General features: G+C 41.9%; 1 protein-coding gene across 8 annotated transcripts in view; it reads right to left on the bottom strand.

The window, feature by feature from the left end:
• XPNPEP3 (X-prolyl aminopeptidase 3) overlaps positions 1 to 25,338 on the bottom strand; it is a 151,974-nt gene that overhangs the window by 29,151 nt on the left and 97,485 nt on the right. For 5 of the 8 annotated variants that reach the window (XM_089684854.1, XM_089684855.1, XM_089684853.1 and 2 more), the window contains 2 exons: positions 11,800 to 11,983; positions 11,147 to 11,191 (listed from right to left, as the gene is read on the bottom strand). In XM_089684854.1, the coding sequence (XP_089540980.1) occupies positions 11,147 to 11,191; positions 11,800 to 11,983 (229 nt within the window). The remainder of the gene's footprint in view (positions 1 to 11,146; positions 11,192 to 11,799; positions 11,984 to 25,338) is intronic. The other 3 variants (XM_089684857.1, XM_089684856.1, XM_089684859.1) reach the window with 1 other exon arrangement.

Genomic DNA, 25,338 nt, shown 5'->3' with positions numbered 1-25,338 from the left:
TTGAAGAATTAGAAAAAGACAGATGTTGCAATATGTCGCCAACTTGTTTATTCCATGCCTAGAAGACTTGGTTCTGTCCTTAAAAATTATGGAGGTCATACAAAATACTAGATGTAGTAATTTTTGTTGTGGGGTGCATTCATTTTTGCATCAAGTAATATTATTAACCTTACTTTCATGTAATGAACTAAAAAATGTTCTATAAAACTCAGTTTTGTCAAAATTTTGGAAATTGTTCGAGATACTGATTAAAATCTTACTTTTCAAAAGGGGTGTACTCATTTATGCTGAGCACTGTATGCAACAGCAGAGAATATGGGCATATGATGAATTGAGTCTGTGGACCAATATGACCACAATTAATTATTGTTTGTAATGCCCATGTTGAGGGTTAGGCTCAAGAAAGTTTTAAATTCAGAAACTGTAATATGTTTCTATGTGAATTCTTTTTTTTTTTTAATGGTTGAACGGGATGGACGTTTGTGTTTTTTCAACCAGACTAACTATATAAATGTGGGCCAAATTGTCTGGCAAGAGCTGAATTTGGATTTGCGGCAATGTATTGTGCATATAAATTGATATGACCCACAATCAATTGATACAAATCTTCTGTGAAAAACAGTGGAGGGGCTAATTGCTAGTGCTGACGTGGAACGGGGCCAATCCTGCTAACACTGCGTTTTTGGGGACACTATACAAAGGAAGTACTAGTATAGTTCTGTCCGTGATCAATATATTGATCTGTACAAACACTAGTAATGGTGGTGACCAGTGACCTATAGTGTGAGTGCGATAGTGTGGGGGCAATCTAATGCTAGGGAAGGGCGCTAACTGACTCTGATGATATCTGATGTTGCTAATGGAAGTAATACAATTCTATATACTGACACTGTACTAATTGCACTGGCTGGGTGACGAGGTGATCAAAGGGTTAATAAGGGCAATCAAAGTGTTAAGTGGGCTAATCTAACATGTGAGTGTAAAATGTAGTGCTTTTACTCAGTGCTGTGTTTGTCCTTCTCTCCCTGGACAGCATAAGGGGCAGCGGGAGGTGCAAGCATGCGCATGCACACCCGGAAATAGAAAGAGACGTAAGATTATGTCGCTTTGCTCAGAGTCACCGCTCGCCTGCACATCATTGGTGGGTGGGCAGAAAGTAGTTTATAAAAAAAAAAAAAAATTTGCTTAATTTTTTAAAACATTTATTTTTTTAAAAAAATTTTTTTATCAGAGTAATGCAGTGTTACCATAGTAACATTGTACTACTCTGCGGGGGGTGGGGTGATCAGGGATTTATTTTTGGTTTACACTTTGCATTGCATGAGCAATGACGGTCATTGCTTTGCAATGCAAAGCTTGCTTTGAACTGTCATGAATGTGTTAAGTTCATGACAGTTCAATATAATAGTGATCTGTGATTAGCTCCAGCTGGTTACATGGTACAGGGTGCAGTGATTGTCCCTATGTGTCATGTGAAAGCTGTGGACCAATCACAGCTCTCCAGGAACAGAAGCAAAGCTTTTATGAATCAGATTGATTCATAAAAGCTGTGTTGTCATTATGATCATGTGATCACCGGGTCCCGATTACCGGGATTCTCATTCTGCTGTGTCCCGCTGTGTTGGCAAAAGACCAGTGACATATGGGTACGTCGCTGGTCCTGCAGCTGTTGCCCTTCCACTGTACATTGTGGGCAGGTGGGCCCAAAAGTGGTTAAAACATATCCAATAAAAATTTTTTTTATAAAGTTCTTCATAAGTTTATGCCAAAATGTATTCTGCTACATGTCTTTGGTAAAAAAAATTCCTAATAAGTGTATATTAATTGGTTTGCATCAAAATTATAGCAGCTACAAACTATGATATAGATACTGGAATGTTTATTTATTTTTTATACAAGTAATAGTGGCAAACAGCAACTTTTAGCAGGACTGTGCTAGTACGGCAGGCATTCTGACGCTAACTGACACTGACATCTCCAGTGACACTAATACAGTGATCAGTGCTAATAAAAAGCACTGACACTGCACTAATGACACTGGGCAGGAAGGGGTTAACATCTGGAGTGATCAAAGGGTTAAGTGTGTGTTAGGGAGTGATTTAACTATGTACTTTGTGGTGTTTTACTAGGGGATGTGCTTGGTTTTTATCTCTCTGCTTTGCAGAGATAAAAACCAGTACCTTTCTGCTGACAGAAGAGAGATCTGTGTTGCTTACACTCACAGATCTCTCTCCTGTCTGTTGCTCCGCCAATCACTGAGTGGTTAAAAAAATAGGATTTTTGTACTTACCTGTAGAAATCTATATTTTGGAGGACATCAAGGGACACAGAAAGGTTATACATCATGACTACCTGGGTTATGCGGCACCTGTGAATGAATGGACACTGGCAGAAACAAAGAGACAGGAAGTCCTCCCATACATACACCCCCCCCCCCCATACAGGAAGTATTTTGGTTTTGGAGCTAGCAATGAACCCCCAAAAGAGTGGAGTAGGGCTGAAATAACTAATCAGATTTGATGATAAAAATAGTTGTCAACTATTTTCATTATTATTAGTTGGTCTGCCGATTAGTTGGCCTGCATACAGAATGCATTTTTTGTTTACATATCAGAAAATACAATGCAGCACACATACAGATGTCGGTATACACAGTGCAGCTCACATACAGCTTAGTACACCATTCATACATGTCAGTATACACAGTGAAGCTCACATACAGCTTAGCACACCATTCATACATGTCAGTATACACAGTGAAGCTCACATACAGCTTAGCACACCATTCATACATGTCGGTCTACACAGTGAAGCTCACATACAGCTTAGCACACCATTCATACATGTCGGTATACACAGTGAAGCACACATACAGCTTAGCACACCATTCATACATGTCGGTATACACAGTGAAGCTCACATACAGCTTAGCACACCATTCATACATGTCGGTATACACAGTGAAGCACACATACAGCTTAGCACACCATTTATACATGTCGGTATACACAGTGAAGCTCACATACAGCTTAGCACACCATTCATACATGTCGGTATACACAGTGAAGCACACATACAGCTTAGTACACCATTTATACATGTCAGTATACACAGTGAAGCACACATACAGCTCAGTACACCATTCGTACACCATTCATGCAGGCCTGGAAACTTGTGAAAGCAAATGTGTGAGGAGCAATGCCTCATGGAACACGTAGTCCTGGGCAGGTGAAGGAAGTTATTTAACTACTTTCCGACTGGTGATAGCTGCATGACAGCTTCACCGCGGCCGGCCAGTTCTGGGAGGGCGTCAAATGACGTCCTCCTGTGATCGCGCTTCCTGCACGCCCCCGGTGGCATGCAACGGGAACTATAAGTGATGGCTGTGTCTCTCGGACACCGCACATCACAAAGGGGGGGGGGGTGAAGGGCCAATTTCAACGGCTGCTTACATTTGTGATCGCTCGTCATTAGACAGAGCGATCACAAATATAAACACAGCAGGGTCATGACTGGGTTTTCTCTCTCCTTTCCTCACACTAATACTGTGAGGAAAGGAGAGAGAATCGGTTTCTAAATTGAGTGTTCTCATCACTGCCCTATCTGTGCTCATCAGTGCCTGCCAGTGAGTGCATATCAGAGCCCAGCTGTGCTCATCGGTGCCCACCAGTGAGTGCCCATCTGTGCATATCAGTGCTCACAGGTGTCCAGCTGTGCTTATCAGTTCCCAGCTGTGCATATCAGTGCCCATCTGTGCATATCAGTGCTCATAGGTGTCCAGCTGTGCTCATCAGTGCCCATCTGTGCTCATCAGTGCCCATCTGTGCATGTCCGTGCTCATCGGTGCCCATCTGTGCATATCAGTGCTCATCGGTGTCCATCTGTGCATATCAGTGCCCATTAGTGAGGGCTCATCAGTGTCCACCAGTGCTGCCTTATCACTGCAGCTTATCAGTGCTCATCAGTGCTGCTTCATCACTGCAGCTTATCAGTGCCCATCAGTGCTACCTAATTACTGCAGCTTATCAGTGTACATCAGTGCCACCCTATCAGTGGATCCTCATTAGCACCCATCAGTGCACATCAGTGGCAGACTATCTGTGCAGTGCATTATTGCACATCAGTACAACCTCATCACTGCCCATTAGTGCAGTCTCATCACTTCACATCAGTACCCATCAGTGCACCCTCATCAGTACCCATCAGTGCACCCTCATCAGCACCCACCAGTGCATCCCCATCAGCACACCCTCGTCAGCACCCAGCAGTGCACTCCCATCAGCACCCAGCAGTGCAGCCTCATCAGCAACCAGCAGTGCAGCCTCATCTGTCCCAGTATGTCTACAAAAAATTATTTTCCTTTGAGAAGGCCTACCACATCTTAACCATGACCGACGAGAGCAGCAGCGAGCTCTCCGAGTCTGATTCTGATTACGAGCCTGTATTAAGCAGTGGGTCTGCTACAGATTCGGAGGAAGAGGAAAGTGTGCCCACCAAACGAAGGCGTTCTGGTGAGGAACAGGCTACCACAAGTAGTGCAGTGGCATCCACTAGTAGAGCAGTGGCTTCCAACAGAAATGGAGAACCTCAAGAAAAGTTATGTACTAGTGGGGTGTCACCTCAGCCCCAAAGGGTTAGGACCCATGGCACTCTTCCATATACCCTTTAAAACCCCCTATGGCTTTCCCCTAACTCTGGAGCAGCTAACATCCCCCCATTTACTGCCCAGCTAGGAGTCCAGGTGAACACAGAACATTTTGCCCCCATTGATTTTTTTAATTTAATTTTTACCAATGACTTGCTAAATTCAATTGTGGACCAGCGCAACCTCTATGCCCAACAATTCATAGTCAGCAACCCAGATTCAATTTATGCCCGTTCCTATGAATGGAAGCAGTTACCAGTGGAGGAATTCAGAACCCTTTTGGGCCTTGCATTTAATATGGGACTCACAAAAAAAGGAATTACACTCCTACTGGTCTACCCACCCAATCCATCATATGCCAATTTACGCATCAGTCATGCCCAGAACAAGATATCTAATGATCATGCGGTTCCTCCATTACAACGATAACACCCAGTGTCTTCCCCAAAATGACCCAGCATATGATAAATTGTATAAAATTCAGCCACTCCTTAATTTTGTCGCAGAGAAATTTGCCAATTATTTGTCCTGGACAAAAATATCTACGTGGATGAGTCGCTTGTCCCCTTCACTGGCAGGCTGAGCTTCAAGCAGTTTATTCCCAGCAAAAGGGCCCGATATGGGGTTAAACTATATAAATTATGCGACAGAGCCACAGGGTACATGTACGCCTTCATGTACGAAGGAAAGGACACCCAACTGCATCCCCCTGAATGCCCAGAATACATTGGAGCAAGTGGAAAAGTCTTTTGGGAGCTTGTATTTCCACTCCTTGAAAAGGGTTATTATCTATATGCTGATAAATATTACACCAGTTTGCCCCTTTTTCTGCAATCTTCACCGAAAGAGAACACTAGCATGTGGCACCTTGAGAGCTAGTAGGAAGGGCTTTCCGCAAAGGCTGGTGAACACAAGACTACAGCGAGGGGAGTCGGTGAGTTTGCGAAACAAAGAGATATCAGCTATGAAGTGGAGGGACAAATGAGACATCTACATGCTCTCATCAATTCATAATGACACTCATGTGCAAATCACCAGAAGAAATGGCACAATCCAAAAACCAGAATGTGTCCACGATTATAATTTGTTCATGGGGGGGAGTTGACTTCAATGATCAGATGATCCAGTCCTACCTTGCTGTAAGAACCCCCCATTTCAATTTGGCAATATATAATACATATGTGATATACCAGAGATCCACCCGAGACACCCATGTCCTTTCTTTGCTATTAGGAGGAAATTTTCACTGCACTTTTGTACCCTGAAGGCCCACCAGAATCTGTTTACTCAGATGAAGTGAGTAGACTCCACGAATGCCATTTTCCTGAAAAAGTCCCTCCCGGAGAAAGAGGTCAAAGATGTAAAAAAAATTATGCCTCATAGAATATATGTTGGGGTGTTTGCTTCTCAAAATGTTGTCATTTTGTGGGTAATTCCATTGTCCTGGTGCTTCAGGGCCTTAAAAAATGTAACAGGTAGTCAAGATATTACATGTGTAATTTATGTTCCTAGAACACCTGATAGTGCTCCTTGCATGTTGGGCCTCTCTATGTGGTCAGACTGTAGAAAAGTCTTACTCATGTGGTATTACCATACTCAGGAGGAGTAGCAGAATGTATTCTGGGGTGTATTTTGTGGTATTTACATGTTATGAGTTAAAATATCTTATAAACCAATCACTTTGTGTAAAAAATTAAGTTTTAATTTTTTCCCCACATTTTCTGAAAACTTGAGGAAAAAAATGACATGTTCAAAAGACACATTATGCCTCATAAAAAATACCTTGAAGTGTTTGCTTTCCAAAACTGGATCGTTTTGTAGGTGTTTCCGGTCCTGGTGCTCCAGGGCCTTCAAAAGTGTGATAGGCTGTCAGGAAATTAGATGTGTAATTTTTGCTATACGCAGGAGAGGTAGCAGAATGTATTTTGGGGTATATTTTTTGGTATTTACATGCTACAGTCAGGTCCATAAATATTGGGACATGGACACAATTCTAACATTTTTGGCTCTATACACCACCACAATGGATTTGAAATTAAACAAACAAGATGCAGACTGTCAGCTTTAATTTGAGGGTATTTACATCCAAATCAGGTGAACGGTGTAGGAATTACAAAAGTTTGCATATGTGCCTCCCACTTGTTAAGGGACCAAAAGTAATGGGACATAATAATTATAAACCAAACTTTCACTTTTTAATACTTGGTTGCAAATCCTTTGCAGTCAATGACAGCCTAAAGTGTGGAACGCATAGACATCACCAGACGCTGGGTTTCATCCCTGGTGATGCTCTGCCAGGCCTCTACTGCAACTGTCTTCAGTTCCTGCTTGTTCTTGGGGCATTTTCCCTTCAGTTTTGTCTTCAGCAAGTGAAATGCATGCTCAATCGGATTCAGGTCAGGTGATTGACTTGGCCATTACAGAACATTCCACTTCCTTCCCTTAAAAAACTCTTTGGTTGCTTTTGCAGTGTGCTTTGGGTCATTGTCCATCTGCACTGTGAAGCGGCATCCAATGAGTTGTGAAGCATTTGGCTGAATATGAGCAGATAATATTCCCGAAACACATCAGAACTCATCCTGCTGCTTTTGTCAGCAGTCACATCATCAATAAATACAAAAGAACCAGTTCCATTGGCAGCCATACATGCCCACAGCCATGACACTACCACCACCATGCTTCACTGATGAGGTGGTATGCTTAGGATCATGAGCAGTTCCTTTCCTTCTCCATACTCTTCTCTTCCCATCACTCTGGTACAAGTTGATCTCGGTCTCATCTTTCCAGAGGATGTTGTTTCAGAACTGTGAAGGCTTTTTTACATGTCGTTTGGCAAACTCTAATCTGGCCTTCCTGTTTTTGAGGCTCACCAATGGTTTCCATCTTGTGGTGAACCCTCTGTATTCACTCTGGTGAAGTCTTCTCTTGATTGTTGACTTTGACACACATACACCTACCTCCTGGAGAGTGTTCTTGATCTGGCCAACTGTTGTGAAGGGTGTTTTCTTCACCAGGGAAAGAATCCTTCGCTCATCCACCACAGTTGTTTTCCGTGGTCTTCCGGGTCTTTTGGTGTTGCTGAGCTCACCGGTGTGTTCCTTCTTTTTAAGAATGTTCCAAACAGTTGTTTTGGCCACGCCTAATGTTTTTGCTATCTCTCTGATAGGTTTGTTTTGTTTTTTCAGCCTAATGATGGCTTGCTTCACTGATAGTGACAGGTCTTTGGATCTCATCTTGAGAGTTGACAGCAACAGATTCCAAATGCAAATAGCACACTTGAAATGAACTCTGGACCTTTTATCTGCTCATTGTAATTGGGATAATGAGGGAATAACACACACCTGGCCATGGAACAGCTGAGAAGCCAATTGTCCCATTACTTTTGGTCCTTTAACAAGTGGGAGGCACATATGCAAACTGTTGTAATTCCTACACCGTTCACCTGATTTGGATGTAAATACCCTCAAATTAAAGCTGACAGTCTGCAGTTAAAGCACATCTTGTTCGTTTCATTTCAAATCCATTGTGGTGGTGTATAGAGCCAAAAATGTTACAATTGTGTCGATGTCCCAATATTTATGGACCTGACTGTATGTTTTAGAAGTCTCACACATGTGGTATTGCCACACTCAGGACGAGTAGCGAAATGTATTTGTGGGTTTATTTTTGCTATTTACATGTTATGGGTTAGAAATATCTTATAAATGGACAACTTTGTGTAAATCAAAATACGTTTTCATTTTCTTCCCGCATATTCCGAAAACGTTGGGAAATAATCGTCATGTTCAAAAGACTCATTATGCCTCATGGAATATACATTGGAGTGTTTGCGTCTCAAAATGGGGTCATGATGTGGGTAATTCCATTGTCCTGGTGCATCAGGGCCTTCAAAAGTGTAATAGGTAGTCAAGATATTAGATGTGTAATTTATGTCCCTAGAACACCTGATGATGCTCCTTGCATGTTGGGACTCTCTATGTGGACAGGCTGTGGAAAAGTCTCACACATTTGGTGTGGTTATATTCACAAGGAGTAGCAGAATGTATTTTGGTGTGTAGTTGCAAGTATGCCTGTGCTGTATTTGGGAAATAACTTGTTAATATGACAATTTTGCAGTAAAAAAATAAAAATAAAATCATAATTTTCCAAAGAATTGTGGGAAAAAATTACAACTTCAAAAAACTCACCATGCCTCTTACTAAATACTTTGGAATGTCTGCTTTCCAAAAAGGGGTCATTTGGGGGGTATTTGTACTGTCCTGGCTTGTTAGGGCCTCAAGAAATAAGATAGGCCATCGGTACATCAGGTGTGATTAGGTATCATCAATTTTCAATGAATGATACCATAGCTTGTAGACTCTATAGCTTCACACAGACCAAATAATATGCACTGATTTGTGTTATTTTTATCAAAGAAATGTAGCAGTATAAATTTTAGTCAAAATTTATGAAGAAAAATTACTTATTTGCAAAATTGTATAACCGTAACTAAAAAGAAAGCTCTATTTGCGTGAAAAAAGGACAAAAATTTTACATGGGTACAGTGCTGCATGACTGAGTAATTGTCATTTAAAGTGTGAGAGCACTGAAAGCTGAAAATTAGCCTGGGCAGGAAGGGGGTATACGTGCCCTGTAGGCAAGTGGTTAAAGTGATCCTAAAGGCAGAAGTTTCTTCACCTTGCTATAGGGGCACTCTACTCTATACTTTGCACCTGGCTATGGGTACTCTGAGGCCAGGAGGAGCCAGAAGGCTGCTCTGTGAAAAACCATTGCACAGAGCAGATAAGTATGAAATGTTTATTTTTTTCTACATCCAACATTTACAATCACTTTAAGGGCGCTGTGAAGGGAAGATCAGCACCTGAACACAGAGAAGCTGGAGGCTGATAGACTGGAGGTAATAAAGTTGACCGTGGAATATTTAGTAGCAAGGAAATTTAATGGATGGACTTATTGCACAGGTGACAACCTATCATGGTCCCACGCTTGAATTCATTGAGATCCTGGCAGCAATCCATTCTTTCACAAATGTTTGTAGAAGCAGTCTGCTTACCTAGCGGCTTGATTTTATACACCTGTTGCCATGGAGGTGATTGGAACACCTGAATCCAATGATTTGGAGGGGTGTCCCAATACTTTTGGCAATATAGTGTATGTGATGGCAGCATTCATCCTTTTTTAGGCTTTCTTCCTTTAATTTTACCTGGAGATCTTGGCAGTAACTCATGCCCTGTCCCAGGGTGACGATGCTCACTCGCTGTACTATATGTATGGAGAAACATTGTTGTAACCCAGGAGAGAAAGTGTATTAGGACTACAGAACACCTCCTCCTTCCCATAACATAGGTGGAAGGTGATCTGGAGTCCACAGAATCAAACTGGGCTAGAAGATGAGACTACTTTAGACAACACTGCAGAGTACATAGGACAATACTTACTTTTTTCAGTTATCCAACAGATACAAAGAACTTTCTGTTAGTGTATTTAAAGCGGAGTTCCACTCACCCTGTCAAAAAATAAAAGTCAGCAGCTACAAAAACTGTAGCTGATGACTTTAAAAAAAACAGCCACTTACCTGTCCCTCGGTCCCGCAATGTGTCCCCCGCAGCCCATTTCACCAGCCGTCCTGTGTTCCAGGTGCCGGCATCTTCAGTGTGGGAACCCGGTTGTGACAGCTTGTGGCTTCACAGCCGGGTACCCACTGCGCATGCGCATGTAGTGCTGCGCTTCATGAATGGTCCTGTAGTCTTCTGGGACCTGTCACGTGTCCCAAAAGACTACAGGGAGGGAGGGAGGAAAGGAAGACACTTTCCGCTTCCTGTCACTTAGGCAATCGAACCGGAAGTGGGAGCGGGTATACCTATAGTAGGTGGATGCAGCATCAGTCCAATGCTGCATCTGTCCTCTGTCGGCCACATCTGTCCTGTATCTGTCCACATGACCGCTGATCGCCGAGTTCTCACAGCTGCTCTGGGCAGATAGTGATGACTGTCAGTCACCGCTATCTGCTCTGCCCCCCTCCAAGCGCTCACTAGATTGTGGATGCACAGCCCAACTCTCGTTCTCAGGGATGTTAAGAGCTGTGAAGGTTAGCGTCTTTCTCTCTCTTGCCATGGGGGATGGTGGCTGGTGTATGGGGGGAAGTGGTAGTGGAAGGCTCTCTCGGGTGGGAGGCAGGGGTGTTGTTGGTCAATGTCAGGCTCTCTCTGCGAGGGGAAGAGGGGGGCCCGATTTTTGTGTTGTCTAGGGCAGCACAAAACCTAAATACACCACTGGATGAATCCCGGCTTTGCAGTTGGGATCTTTCCCCAGCCTGGACTGAGTGATGTGAGCCGACAGTTGGCTTCAGCCCGCTGTCGGCTGAAAACAAGTCATGAGTGCAGAACGAACTGCACTTCTGTGATCCACAGGATAAGTACAGCCAAAACAGCTTTGGCTGTACTTCTCCTTTAAGCTTTAACATGTAGCAATTATTTTATTAGTTTACTTTTAGTATCTCACCTCCTGTTCCAAGGGGTAAAGAAAAAAATCTCTGCGTGAGTGAACCTGAAAAAAATAGGTACACACATTTACTGTTTTGTGCAGTAAAACTGACCTCTATGCATCATGGTGTGAATGAGCCCTAAAACTGAACTTCAGGTAAACAGAGAAGACATACATTATTGTAGATCTGTAACCATTAATACATGCTAAATGTCCTCTTTTAAATGCAAGCAGTGTAAGTACCTTAATGTGACTTGATACCAACCTCATGCAGCCCCTGTAGAACAGAGCTCAAAGAGGGGGAGAAAGAGAAGCAGTGCAATGAGCCAATCAGGTATGCTACTTAGCAATGTGCATGTCAATAGGATGACAGAGCAGAGTGACAGAGATATGTCACTGTGTTGCATCTCATTTCCAATCACAGGGCAGGGTGAGGAGGAGTACTGTAAGTATAGCTGCAGCTGTGCCAGACAGGGCTGTGATATGTACAGAGCTGTGTAAAACAGAAAACTGGATGCACACAATTACACTCAATTGGTAGGTAAAACAGCTCCCATATATGTATTTCAATGCTATATTTAGTGGTTTGCCTTGAGTTCAGCTTTAATGAAGTGCAGTAGTTTGAAAATGAGGAAAAAAAAGTCAGTTTTGTGACATTGATACCAACTTACCTTTAAGGCCTGGCTAGTGCCACACCCACTATGTACAATGCCAAGGCTCTTTAATTTTTTACTTAGTTCAGTCAACATGTGGCTATAGAGGTCTTCTAGGCTTGTGCCAGGAATACACCGATTTAGACAGGACTTCTGCACCTGTAACACAGCTTCATACAGATCTTCTTGTGCAGGAGAGAACCTTCAAATAAAAAAGAAGAAAAAAGTTACTGCACTTCTTTCATAGCACTGCCTGTAAACTGTTCAGTGCATTACTGAACTAGTAGTATGCAAAATTCAGAAAACAGATGCACTTTCAGCAGAACTTTATGTTCTGTTTATTCTTCTCTCCCCTCCTTTCTCTCTATTGTAAACTTTTTTTTCAGGGAATGGGTACCTAGTTTTGACAGGTACCCTCTCCCACTTCTGCTTGGATTACCTAGGCAATCTGAGTGGAAGTTTGGTCTCCCTCTCCCTGCCTGCAACCTCTTGGGACACGTCACAGGTTCCTGGAGGTTGCAGGACCAGAGAACGCTGTGTGCCTTGTGCATGTTTAGTGGGGAGCCAGCTGTAAAGCTGCGGGGAGGGGGGGGGGCACAGCCCTTTCCCACAGTCAACATAGTGGTGCTGGGGACCCAAAGACTGGTGAAGAACTGGCTCAGGTGAAGAAAGTGCTGGATCCCTGGGCTATCAAGTGTCTTTTTATTTATCAATATTTGTAGCTACTGACATTTTTTTTTTAATTTGACTGAATCCTTTAATAATTAATCTGTGACAACTGGCTTATACTGCTGCCTACAGGAGAAATGGGACACTGGCAAACAAAAAAAGGCTTTGGCCAGATAGTTATCTCCCCACCCACTGCCATCATGCTTTGGTGTGGTAGAAAGACAGAATTAGGAGTAGATCAAAAACACAAGAAGTGGGGCCTGTGTCCTTTAACCATTTCTTGTCTGGCCTACAGACAAATGATGGCCAGGCAGGAGCGCTCCTGTTCTGGGTGGACGTCATATGATGTCCACCCAGAACACACACCCCATGGGCCACACTACAGCACAATTTGTCACTCACTTTATCCATCGGATGACAGGTCAGTGTACCGAGCTGCTTTCGATACCATGTGATCGCTGTGGCCAATCACGGCAGATCCAGTGACACTTGTACACAATGGATGGCTTCCAATCATGCAATTCATTGTGTACTATTGTGTTTATCACTGTGATTGGTCCAAACACACAGCCCATCTGTACCATGTGATTAGCTGTGGCCAATTACAGCTAATCACAATAGTACACACGGAATGAATGGATTTATTCAGAAAAAATGGTTGCTTATAACACTGATTTTCACTGTATAAAAAAAAAAAACCTGATCACCTCTCCAAAACAGGACAGTGTTACTATGGTAATATTGTATTGCTCTGGTCACATTATGTTAAAAACAAAATCATAAAAAAAAAGAAAAAAAATATTAAAAAATTTAAAAAAAAATTCACCGCCACACCAGTTATATGATGACGCTGTACTGCACTGGTGACGGTATGTAAAAAAAAAATAACAGAATTTTTTTTTACATTTCATTTTCCAAAAAATTGGGACAAAAAATTTCAACTCCAAAAAACTTGTCATGCCTCTTACTAAATACCCCAGACTGCCTACTTTCTATAAAGGGGTAGTTTGAGGGATATTTGTACTGTCCTGGCATTTTCGGGCCTTAAGAAATTAGATAAGCCATGAGTGCCATCAGCATTGATGGTTGATTAACAGGCCAAAGTCAGTTCAGGTGGTAGGCAGAAACGTGGTTGATAAACAATGCAGCCGAAGGGCAGAGGCATAGTCGATAAACAGGCCAGGGGCAGTTAAGGTGGAAGGCAGAGGCATGGTCAGTTAAAGTAGCAAGAAAATGATTAGCACAGATATTAGAAACAGGGAAATGGCAGGCTGTTAAAAATAAGGGGAACTAATATTTTAGTGATGTTTGATAACGTTGGAAGCAGTCTCCGATGCATAGGACATTGGGGACAATGAAAACTGGTGTCTCTCCTAACTCCCCTTTGCTGCACACCGAACATTTTTTTCTGGCTTCTTCGAACTGCTTCTGTTGGTGGAATGTTCTCAGGAAAATGGTGCTCATGAAGTCTGCTCACAGAATCAGAGCAAATGTTTTCTGGTAGAGATACTTGATGGTATATAAGGGAAGTGACAATATCTTCTATAAATTTGAGAAAGGTGGTGGGTCTTTCTGTGGATTTGTGATAGGTGGCATATGCATTATAAGTAGCCAAATGAAAAAGGTAAATTGTAATTTTTTGTGCCAGAAACAGGACCTTCTTGTTGCTAAATAGGGCTGTAGCATCTGATCGTTGAAATCCACCCCCACCCCATGTAGAGATTAGAATCTTGGATGAACGCAGGCTTTTGGATGGGACCATGTCATTTGTGAATTTCCATGGAGGTATCATTGCAGACAGGATGTACACATCACTCCACTTACATCGTTAGTCTGGCTGAAAAAAGATAAATGTCCATCCAGTTCAACCTAAAAAAAAAAACCTGTTATAATCCTATACCCACAATTGATCCAGAGGAAGGCAAAAAGACCCAGCAAAGCATGATCCAATTTGCTCCTGCAGGGGAAAAAAATTTCCTCCTGATCCCCCGAGAGGCAATCTTATATTCACTAGATCAACTTTACCTTCACGGCCAACACTTTGTCATTCCTCAAACTTGCTGATTTCCCTCTTTGTAGCCTTGTGGTCACCAGACTCTGTGGGAAGCCCTTTCTGTTTGTTCGGGTGGTACCACAGGCCAAGCTTTTCTGGAGGTACAGGTTGCGGAAAAGGAGCAGACTTGTGTAGAAATGATCCAGATAGATGGGATACCCCTTTTTGAAGAGTAGAAATGCTAGGTCCCAGACAATTTTTCCACTTAAGCCCATGTAAGTTGGGCACTCTGGAGCTGGGAATCTTTGTCTTCGAACATGTGGAACGCATACAAATACCTCAAGGCTCTTTTACTGGGAATGTACTCCTTGATTTCCAGCCAGCGACGTGGACAATCAGCCAAATAAATTTAAAAAAAAGCAATTTCTGACAAAGTTTCAGTGTTGGCGTGAACACCTGGTTGTGTGGTAAAAGGGGGAGATATTTATTGATCTTGAGTTGGAGGGAAGCCACAAGCTGGCAAGCATGTTTGGGAGATTTGTATGGCCCAAATTCTTGAGATCTGATGTGATACCCCAATACCTGGCCTTTCATCCAGGGGTCTAGCATTGTTGGTGTTTGCTGATTCACCATTGGGATGTATGGCGCTGGTGGCTGCCTGATTTTCAGAGCGCCTTGTCCTTTTAAGAGGGATTGTATCCTCCTCTGATTCAGTCGCTGATCAACTTTTGATGGGTTAATACTCTGAATCGGAATTGGACGGTAAGAGCTCCCCACTGCTCTCATCCATCATACTGAGGATTTGAAATGCCTCCTCACTAGTGTAAAAAATCAATGGGTGGCTGTGTAATGATTAGACTGCTGATGGGGGGGCTGTGTGATGGGTAGACTGCTGATGCACGGCTGTAGTGGGTACACTGCTGATGGTAGCACTGATGGGTGATGTGCGACAGGTGCACTACTGACTGGCACTGATGGGTGATGTGCGACAGGTACACTGCTGATGGGCAACAGGAACACTGCCGATGGGCACCAAGTACACTCCTAATGGGCACTAATGGACGACAGGTACACTGCTGATGGGTGGAGTGTGACATGTATTCTTTATTCTGGTGTGGTGTGCACAGTACAGTTAGATCGGTAACTCACTGTTTCTGAACTCTCTTGTCCTCACACAGGATCTGTGATTGTCACTAATATACTGCACTGCTCATCAGGTCACTGATGATCAGTGCCCAGATTATCAGTGTAAATGTCCCCTGTCACAGGATAGCTGGTTATTGGCTTTCCTTTCCTCACACTGTGACAGCGCTGAGGAAAGGAAATGCCAATAACCGGCATTTGTTTACATGTGGTAAGCTGTGATTGGACAGAGCTGATCACATGGTAAAGGGCTGCTATGATTGGCCCTTTACCTCGATCTGTGATCAGCTGTGTCCGAAGGACACAGTGATTACAGAGCATGCCTGGGGGTGCAGGGTTCTGGGAGGACATTAATAGACACTCTCCCAGAATTGGAGTGGGAGGTGAATGCAATTTGTAGTCTCCATGGTGACCTGGAGTTTGGGATTTGTCGAGCCCTGCTTTACCTCAGAAGATGGTATTGTCCTCTTTAGAAAAAAGAGCAACATACTCCAACATTCATTAGTCACTTACATAGACTCAAGTTTTTGACCACTTCTACTTGAAAAATTCCTTAAAAAAAATAGGGTATTTTTGGATTTTCTTGTGTGAACTGACCATTTCAAATCCCACCCACAACATTTCAATGGTATTCGAATCACAACAGCAAACTGCAGTGTTGCACTAATGGTTTCTTCTATATTTACACTATATTGCCAAAAGTATTTGGACACCCCTTCAAATCATTGGATTCAGGTATTCCAATTACCTCCTTGGCCACAGGTGTATAAAATCAAGCACCTAGGCATGCAGACAAACATTTCTGAAAGAATGGGTCGCTCTCACGATACCATGCTCTCTGAAGCATGGTATCATAATAGGTATTATAAAAAAGTGTAAGCAACTTGGAACAACAGCAATTCAAAGCAACAGCCACAAAGTGTTAGACCATGTAAAATGGCAGCGCACAGTGGACCTCCATGCTGAAGCACACAGTGGACCTCCAAACTTTGTGTGGCCTTCAGATTAGCACAACAGTGCATAGAGAGCTTCATGGAATAAGTTTCCATGGCCGAGCAACTGTATCCAAGCCTTACATTACCAAGTGCAATGCAAAGCATCGGATACATTGGTGTAATGCACACCACCACTGGACTCTAGAGTAGTGGAGATGTGTTTTCTGCAGTGGCAAATCACGCTTCTCTATCTGGCAATCTGATGTGGATGTGTCTTGGTTTGACGATTGCAAGGAAAAAAGTACTTGCCTGACTGCATTGTGCCAAGTGTAAAGTTTGGTGGAGGGAGGATTATGATGTGGGGTTCTTTTTCAGGGGTTGGGCTTGGCCCCTTAGTTCCAGTGAAGGGAACTCTTAAGACATCTTCTGTTCCAACCTGATTGCGCAACAATGCACAAAGCAAGGTCCATAAAGATATGGATGAGCGAGTTTGGGGTGGAGGAACTTAACTGGCCTGCACAGTCCTGACCTCAACCTGATAGAACACCTTTGGGATGAATTAGAGCAGAGACTGTGAGCCAGGCCTTCTCGTCCAACAGCAGTGCCTGACCTCACAAATCCGCTTCTAAAAGAATGGTCAAACATTCCCATAGACACACTCCTAAACCTTGTGGACAGCCTTCCCAGAAGAGTTGAAGCTGCTATAGCTGCAAAGGGTGGGCCAACTCAATATTGAACCCTACAGACTAAAACTGGGATACCATTAAAATTCATGTGCGTGTAAAGGCAGGCGCCCCAATACTTTTGGCAATATACTGTACTGTATTTGTGAATACCAATGTAAATATTAATTAGTATGTACTTTATATATGTAGCAAATTCAACATCTGAGCTGTAACATCTGTATTTAGCTATGCTATTATGGATCATTTCATAAGTCTCTGAGTTGTACTTCTACCATCCTGTATATTATGAAGGATGGCATTTGTTTTATATATTATAAATTTTAAACACTAAAATGTTAATGCTTTAAAAAAAAAAAAAAAAAAGTATAACTAAGTATGGCTATACCTCCATCAATAATCTCCTAGACACAATCCTGACCTTTCCTTTAATTCTGCCAAAGAAAGCGGCAAAAAGCCCCAAAAAATTATGAAGGTGCAATACAGGGTCCTGTGTCCATTTAAAAAAACATCTATCATTTACTCCTGGAGTATTAAGCCTAGTAATGGGCATTAATAATACATTATAACTTCATTTGAGATGCTTATGGGTAGGCTCCATTGATGCAGCACCAACCTTGCAAGCCAAAAACATTCTGAAAGATCTATTCTGCTTAGGAATTTTTTCACAGTAACAATTTGGTATTATCGCCTAATGTCCTGTCTATAGGTCTTGTCAACAGATATACCACCATCCCTTTTTAACCACTGCAGAATTGGACACTTTTACCCCCTTCCTGCCCAGGCCAATTTTCAGCTTTCAGCGCTGTCACACTTTGAATGACTAATTTTTACCATTTGTTTGAGATAGATAGCTTTCTTTTGGTGGTATTTCCACACCACTGAGTTTTTCAGTTTTTTTGCTATATAAAAGAAAAAATACTGAAAATTGTGAAAAAACATTTTTCTTAATTTCTGTTATACAATTTTGCAAATAAATAACATTTCTTCATAAATTTAGGCCAAAATGTATTCTGGTACATTTTCTTGGTAAAAATAACCCAAATCAGTTTATAATATTTAGTCTGTGTGAAAGTTATGGAGTCTGCAAACTATGGTATATAGATTCGAAAAAGTTTCAGTCCTGATATACAGACTGTCTATACCATTTGTTGAGGTCCAAATACCCCTCATTTGACACCCCTTTTTGGAATGCAGACAGTCTAAGGTATTTAGCAAAGAAGCATGGTGAGTTTCCTGATGTTGCAATTTGTCACAACTGTTTTGAAAAATAAAGGCACTAAAAGTTGTTTTTTTTTAAAGTTTTTTGAACATACTGTTATCACAGCAGTGCAGCATCATCGTATGACTAGTGTGGCAGCGATCATGGATACTGAGTGGTGATACAATGTAAAAAAAAGTTGTTGTTTTTTTTTTAAAGTCTTTTGTACTAGAGCAATGCAGTGTTACTATAGTTATTCTGTGGAAGTGATCAGGATTTTTTCTTTTAATGATAGCTCATAACAATGATGATCACTGTTATAAGCAATCATTTTTATGAATGGCATCCATTCATTCATAGCCATGAATTGATTTCTATTGTGATTGGCCACAGCTATCACATGGTACAGATGCAGTGATTGGCCCTGTCTGTAGCATGTGATCACTGTGACCAATCACAGAGATCATCACAATAGTATACAATGGGGTTGATTTACCAAAGGCAAATACGCTGTGCACTCCAAGTGCACTTGGAAATGGATGAAAGAAATCAGCAGAGCTTCGCCTCATTTCAGAGCTTCCCCTAGGCTCCAAAGCACACACTAGCTCTTTCTAAAGATTAGGAATAGATGTTGAATAAAGTAAAGAATGTCATAGGATAATCTGCCAGCTTGTATTTTTTATGACTCAGCCCCAGTTCATATATGCAGTGTGGCAAAGCCACCCTTGCATGCAGGGACTACAGTTTTGTCTCCCTGCCTACATCAATAGAAACACATATCTTCGTCACACAGGATGGCAAGGAACTAACAAACTGATTTTGGACTGCACTGTCCACTGTTGACTCTTTCTTGTGAAGACCGAAAGTTCAGTGAAGCAGCACTGAGAGAAGGAACCAGCAGCATTGGTAAGTTACAAGCTGCAAGTGCTGAGGTAAGAATTTTAACAAATAGCCTACTACGGAATAAAAAACACTGAGGGTTTAACACTACTTTAAAGATATATTAAAGGTACTTTTTTTAAAAAATAAACTTGTCATACCTGTTTTGTGTAATGGTTTTGCATAGAGCAGCCCTGAACTTCCTCTTCTCGAGGTCCCACGCCAAAGCTCCTGGCCCCTTCCCCCTGCCGAGTGTCCCCATAACAAATCACTTGCTTTGGGGGCAACTGTGAATGCTCGCTCCCAAGCCCCGTTCCCTCCTCACTGGTTGTGACTGACAGCAGCGGGAGTCAATGGCATGCTGGATCGAGATCAGGTTCCTAGTACCCGTCCACTTTGAGTGGCCGGGGAATCACGTGATCACTTTTGTACACAATTGTTGGGAATGAGTTTCATTCACAACAGCTGTGCTTTCTGTAGTGATGCTGTGATTGGCCAACAGCTATCACATGGTACCTGGGCCAGTCACAGCACCCTGTGCCATGTGATTAGCCATAGCCAATCACATCATGTAAACAGAAAGCAAACTGTGATAAATGGAAACCCATTCAAGAGATTGCCGTTACAGTATTCATCACTGTAACAGCAATCACACTGTTTATTATTATTATTATTTTTTAAATACTGTCACCAGTCAGTATCTCTGCTCACCGCCACACCAGTCATAAGATGACGCTGTACTGTACTGGTGAGAGTAGATAAAAAAAACATTTTATTTAATTTCTTAATTTTTCAAACAATTGTGACAATAAATGACAAATAAAAACCGTGCCATGCCTCTTACTAATACCTCAAGCTGTCTACTTTCCAAAAATGGGTCATTTGTATTGTCCTGGCAATTTTAGGGCCTCACGAAATGAGATAAGCCGTCAATACATGAGGACTGATCAATTTTCAAATATACGGCATATACCATATTCTGTAGACGCTATAATGTTAACACAAACCAATTAATATACACTTATTGGGATTTTGTTAACCAAAGACATGTAGCAGAAAACATTTTGGCCTACGTTTATGAAAAATTAGAATTTATTGGTTATGTTTTATAACGGTAAGTTGAAAATATAATTTTTCCCAAAATGTTTAAACGTTTATATCGAAAAAATAAACAACCCAGTAGTGATCAAATGCCACCAAAAACAAAAGCTCTATTTGTGTGAAAAAATAATATGCATGTTATTTGTGTACAGTGTTGCATGGCCACACAACTGCCAGTTATTGTAGCACAGTGCTGAATAGCAAACATGCTCTGGTGATGAAGGGGGTAAAACCTTCCGGAGGTCAAGTGGTTAAAGTCTCCATATGCATTACTGAAATGCAGTCAGGCTGCTTATGCAGTAAAAATATGCTATTCTGTGTATTTCTACATACCAAGTGCTACAGTAATGATTACGATATCCTGTACTAGCTACACCCTGCAGAACTGGATCATTTTTCTCACACATAAGTAGCATACAGTGGGGATCAAAAGTTTGGGCACCCCAGCTAAAAATTTGTATTAATGTGCATAAAGAAGCCAAGGAAAGATGGAAAAATCTCCAAAAGGCATCAAATTACAGATTAGACATTCTTATAACATGTCAACAAAAGTTAGATTTTATTTCCATCATTTACACTTTCAAAATAACAGAAAACAAAAAAATGGCGTCTGCAAAAGTTTGGGCACCCTGCAGAATTTATAGCATGCATTGCCCCCTTTGCCAAGCTGAGACCTGCCAGTGTCATGGATTGTTCTCAATCATCATCTGGGAAGACCAGGTGATGTCAATCTCAAAGGTTTTAAATGCCCAGACTCATCTGACCTTGCCCCAACAATCAGCACCATGGGTTCTTCTAAGCAGTTGTGTAGAAATCTGAAACTGAAAATAGTTGACGCTCACAAAGCTGGAGAAAGCTATAAGAAGATAGCAAAGCATTTTCAGATGTCAATATCCTCTGTTTGGAATGTAATTAAGAAATGGCAGTCATCAGGAACAGTGGAAGTTAAAGCAAGATCTGGAAGACCAAGAAAAATATCAGACAGAACAGCTTGCAGGATTGTGAGAAAAACAATTCAAAACCCACGTTTGACTGCACGATCCCTCCAAAAAGATCTGGCAGACACTGGAGTTGTGGTACACTATTCCACTATAAAGAGATACTTGTACAAATATGGTCTTCATGGAAGAGTCATCAGAAGAAAACCTCTTCTACGTCCTCACCACAAAAATCATCGTTTGAACTTTGCAAATGAACATATAGACAAGCCTGATGCATTTTGGAAACAAGTTCTGTGGACCGATGAGGTTAAAATTTAACTTTTTGGCCGGAATGAGCAAAGGTACGTTTGGAGAAGAAGGGACACAGAATTTAATGAAAAGAACCTCTGTCCAACTGTTAAGCATGGGGTTGGATCAATCATGCTTTGGGGTTGTGTTGCAGCCAGTGGCACAGGGAACATCTCATGAGTAGAAGGAAAAATGGATTCAATAAAATTTCAGCAAATTTTGGATGGTAACTTGATGCCATCTGTGAAAAAGCTGAAGTTAAAGAGAGGATGGCTTCTACAAATGGATAATGATCCTAAACACACCTCGAAATCCACGGGGGATTACATCAAGAGGCATAAACTGAAGGTTTTGCCATGGCCTTCACAATCTCCTGACCTCAACATAATTGAAAATCTATGGATAGACCTTAAAAGAGCAGTGCGTGACAGACAGCTCAGAAATCTCAAAGAACTGGAAGACTTTTGTAAGGAAGAATGGGCAAAGATACCTCAAACAAGAATTGAAAGACTCTTGGCTGGCTACAAAAAGCGTTTACAAGCTGTGATACTTTCCAAAGGGGGCAGTACAAGATATTAACTCTGCAGGGTGCCCAAACTTTTGCAGACGCCATTTTTTTGTTTTCTGTTATTTTGAAAGTGTAAATGATGGAAATAAAATCTAACTTTTGCTGACATATTATAAGAATGTCTAATCTGTAATTTGATGCCTTTTGGAGATTTTTCCATCTTTCCTTGGCTTCTTTATGCACATTAATACAAATTTTTAGCCGGGGTGCCCAAACTTTCGATCCCCACTGTACAAGGCCTCCAGCGGTCTGACACCCCCCTACACACTGCTCCAATCAACAGTATTCTAGTCACTTGAACAACACTGCTGACTGGAGTAGCGTGCAGGAGCAGACAGAAAATAAAGAGGGAAATCTCTCCAGTGGGACACAGACAACAACAGAAAAACTTTTTAAGAACTTTAACCATTCCCTATGCTATCAAAACTATCCAAAAACATTTTGGCTATAAGTACATTTTAATAAGCTTTAAATTTCCTTATTGTAATAAAAAGCATAAATATTGTGGTTTATCAGATTTGAAAAAAAAACTGTGTTAGTTGAGAAATGGAAGCCAAAATACAAAGCTCTAGCATATCTCTGAATATGTTTTCAGGTGAAATCTGGTCAAGCAACTTCTCTATGACAAGAGCTACTGTCTCTCATTGTATCACATCTACAGAGTTCAGCTGTATCTGAATAATGCACAACAGGCATAACAGGAAGCTGCCTGAATTGTGAACAGTTTTAAATGACAAAATATGACCCAAAATTTACTTATGTAGCACCATCCTAGATAGGTACTAGGCGTAGATAAATTCAGTTCTGGCTCACTTTATCCAGCAGAGCTGCATTTTTGTTGTTAGGTAAATTTAGTTTGTCTCACTGTACTCAGTGTGGCTTCAATTCTAGGCTAGGCAAATTTAGTTCTAACTCACTATGGTCAGTGCAGATGGATGTGATTGTTTAACCTCCTTAGCGGTGTTCCCGAGTGTAGCTCGGGGTAAAATTTCAATACCAAAAGCAGTAACCCCAAGCTACACTCGGGCTTACCATGCAGCGTTCTCTGGGGGTCCCTGCAGCACTTACCTTGTCCTTCGCTCCCACGATGGGTCCCCTGCAGCGTCCCCGTCCATCTCCTCCAGCGGATGCCGGCATCTGGCTTCCGTGTTCTGGTCCCTGTGACGTCGGAACGTTCGGGCGGCGGAACCGGCGGGAAATTTGAAATTTTTAAAAAATGACATTTTTGCTGTCATTGCTTTTTCACTGCATTTCACATACATTTTGTCCCCACTGCTTTGTCCTGTGCCCTGCCTGCATTTTGACTGTTCTTTCTGCCTGGAAACTTAGAAAAGTCTATGGCGGCCAAAAAGCGTCCCTTTACGTCAAAAGCGGTTTTAGAACAGCGATAGTAAATCAGAACCACTTGCAGAATTGAGTGATAATGATTTGTGGGGAAATTCGTCATCAGACACTGAAAACGATTTTGCGACTTTGCCTCTGTATTTCAAATTTCAGTGTTTTGGGTTTGATTATATTATTGAATTAAATTTATTATTATATTATTATTTTTTATGATTATTTATTAAATTATAATTTATGATTTCGTGTTTCAAGTTTTATCATACCCGGGATGTTTAATAGACTCTTGTTCGTACAGATTTCAGTGAGTTATTCCTAAAAATTACAGCCTACAATAAAAAACTACATATTTCCATGCAAAAAAATGGTACCGCTTTCAGCACAAAAAAACGGAAAGAATCATACCGCCAAGGAGGTTAAGGTTTACTGAATATTTATACAGTCCCAGCCAAAATTTGGGGGCCCTGCACAAGTGACTGCTGGGAAATGGCCATTAATAGTCTGAGATCTACAGTCTTCTTGTCTTGTCATAAGCAGAAGTCGTCCATCCTAGAGGTCTTGGTGCCCTCTGGCCAGTCCTGCCATGTGTTTGCGGTTTGTGAGGCCTCAACTGGGCTAACTGAGAGGCCTGGAAGATGAGGGACTGTCTCTTGTTGGATCTGGTCTGGGATCACTGGTAGGGGTGTCTGGAGGATATTGGAAGGAGGCATCCATTAATTTGAAGACACCTGTAAGTACAGACTGTGTGAGAGATCCTAGAGAGTGTGGGCTATTGCTTCTCCTCTGGTGTTAGAGAATCAGCTGAGAATGCAGAAAAAAGGGGATACCAGCTGGTATCCTGAAGAGCTTAGTCCATCTTTTTAAAGGAACTCTGCTCAAGTTGCTTAAAGAAAAAGTTTGTGTCTTTGTCTACTTCAACTAAGCTAAGTCCATTACTGGCCCCAAAAAGTTATTGTTATAAGCACAACATTACAGTAAATCAGGATTATCAGGTAGGAAGATGGGTTACTGTAGTCAGAGAGAGTATTAGGAGCTCACATGAAAGGAAGGCAAGCCCTGGGTTTGAGCGCCCAAACAGATTTGTCAAGTTGGGTAAAGGTGTGGGGGTGGCAAACTCAGAGGTGGCAGTGCTAGATGTCACTGCTATCCCTAACAGCTGGGAGAGCAGCCCATCTAGTAGGGGTGGTGAGTGTAGTGCAGGAAGGTCTAGACAGTTGGTGGTAATAGGGGATTCTATCATCACAAAAAACTTATAGAATAATTGTCACCAGGATCATCTCAACCAAATGGTTTGTTGTCTCCCTGATGCCAGGATTCATCATGTGGTAGACCAGGCTGATAAATTACGGGGAGGGACTGGGCGTGACCCAGCTGTCTTGGTCCATGTTGGAACCAATGACATAATACATTAAAAGGTGGAGGCTCCTTAAAAACCCATTTAAAGAACTAGGCTGCAAGTTGAAGGGAAGGACATCAAAGGTGATATTCTCTGAAATATTGCATGTGCATTGCACAACACAGGAAAGACAGGGGGAGCTTAGAGAACTGAATGCATGGTTAAAGACCTGATGTAAAAGGGAATGATTTGGGTTTCTAGGGCACTGGGCTGACTTTTTACTGGGGTACAACCTATATGCTAATGATGGTGTGCACCTAAATGGAAGGGGGTCTGCTGTGCTGGGGGAAAGGTTTATGGGAAGGCTGGAGGAGTATTTAAACTAGGACTGAGGGGGGAGGGTGAATTCGATTATAATGGGGCAGACAAGCCAGACAGGGGTTAGTCCCTATTGTTGGGTGGAGTGGGGAAAGATGGAT

The sequence above is a fragment of the Staurois parvus genome, unplaced genomic scaffold (assembly GCF_062004578.1).
Source record: "Staurois parvus isolate SC_StPar_1 unplaced genomic scaffold, SC_StPar_1.0 ptg000360l, whole genome shotgun sequence".
Taxonomy (NCBI): domain Eukaryota; kingdom Metazoa; phylum Chordata; class Amphibia; order Anura; family Ranidae; genus Staurois; species Staurois parvus.
This window is presented reverse-complemented; position numbering and strand designations above follow the sequence as displayed.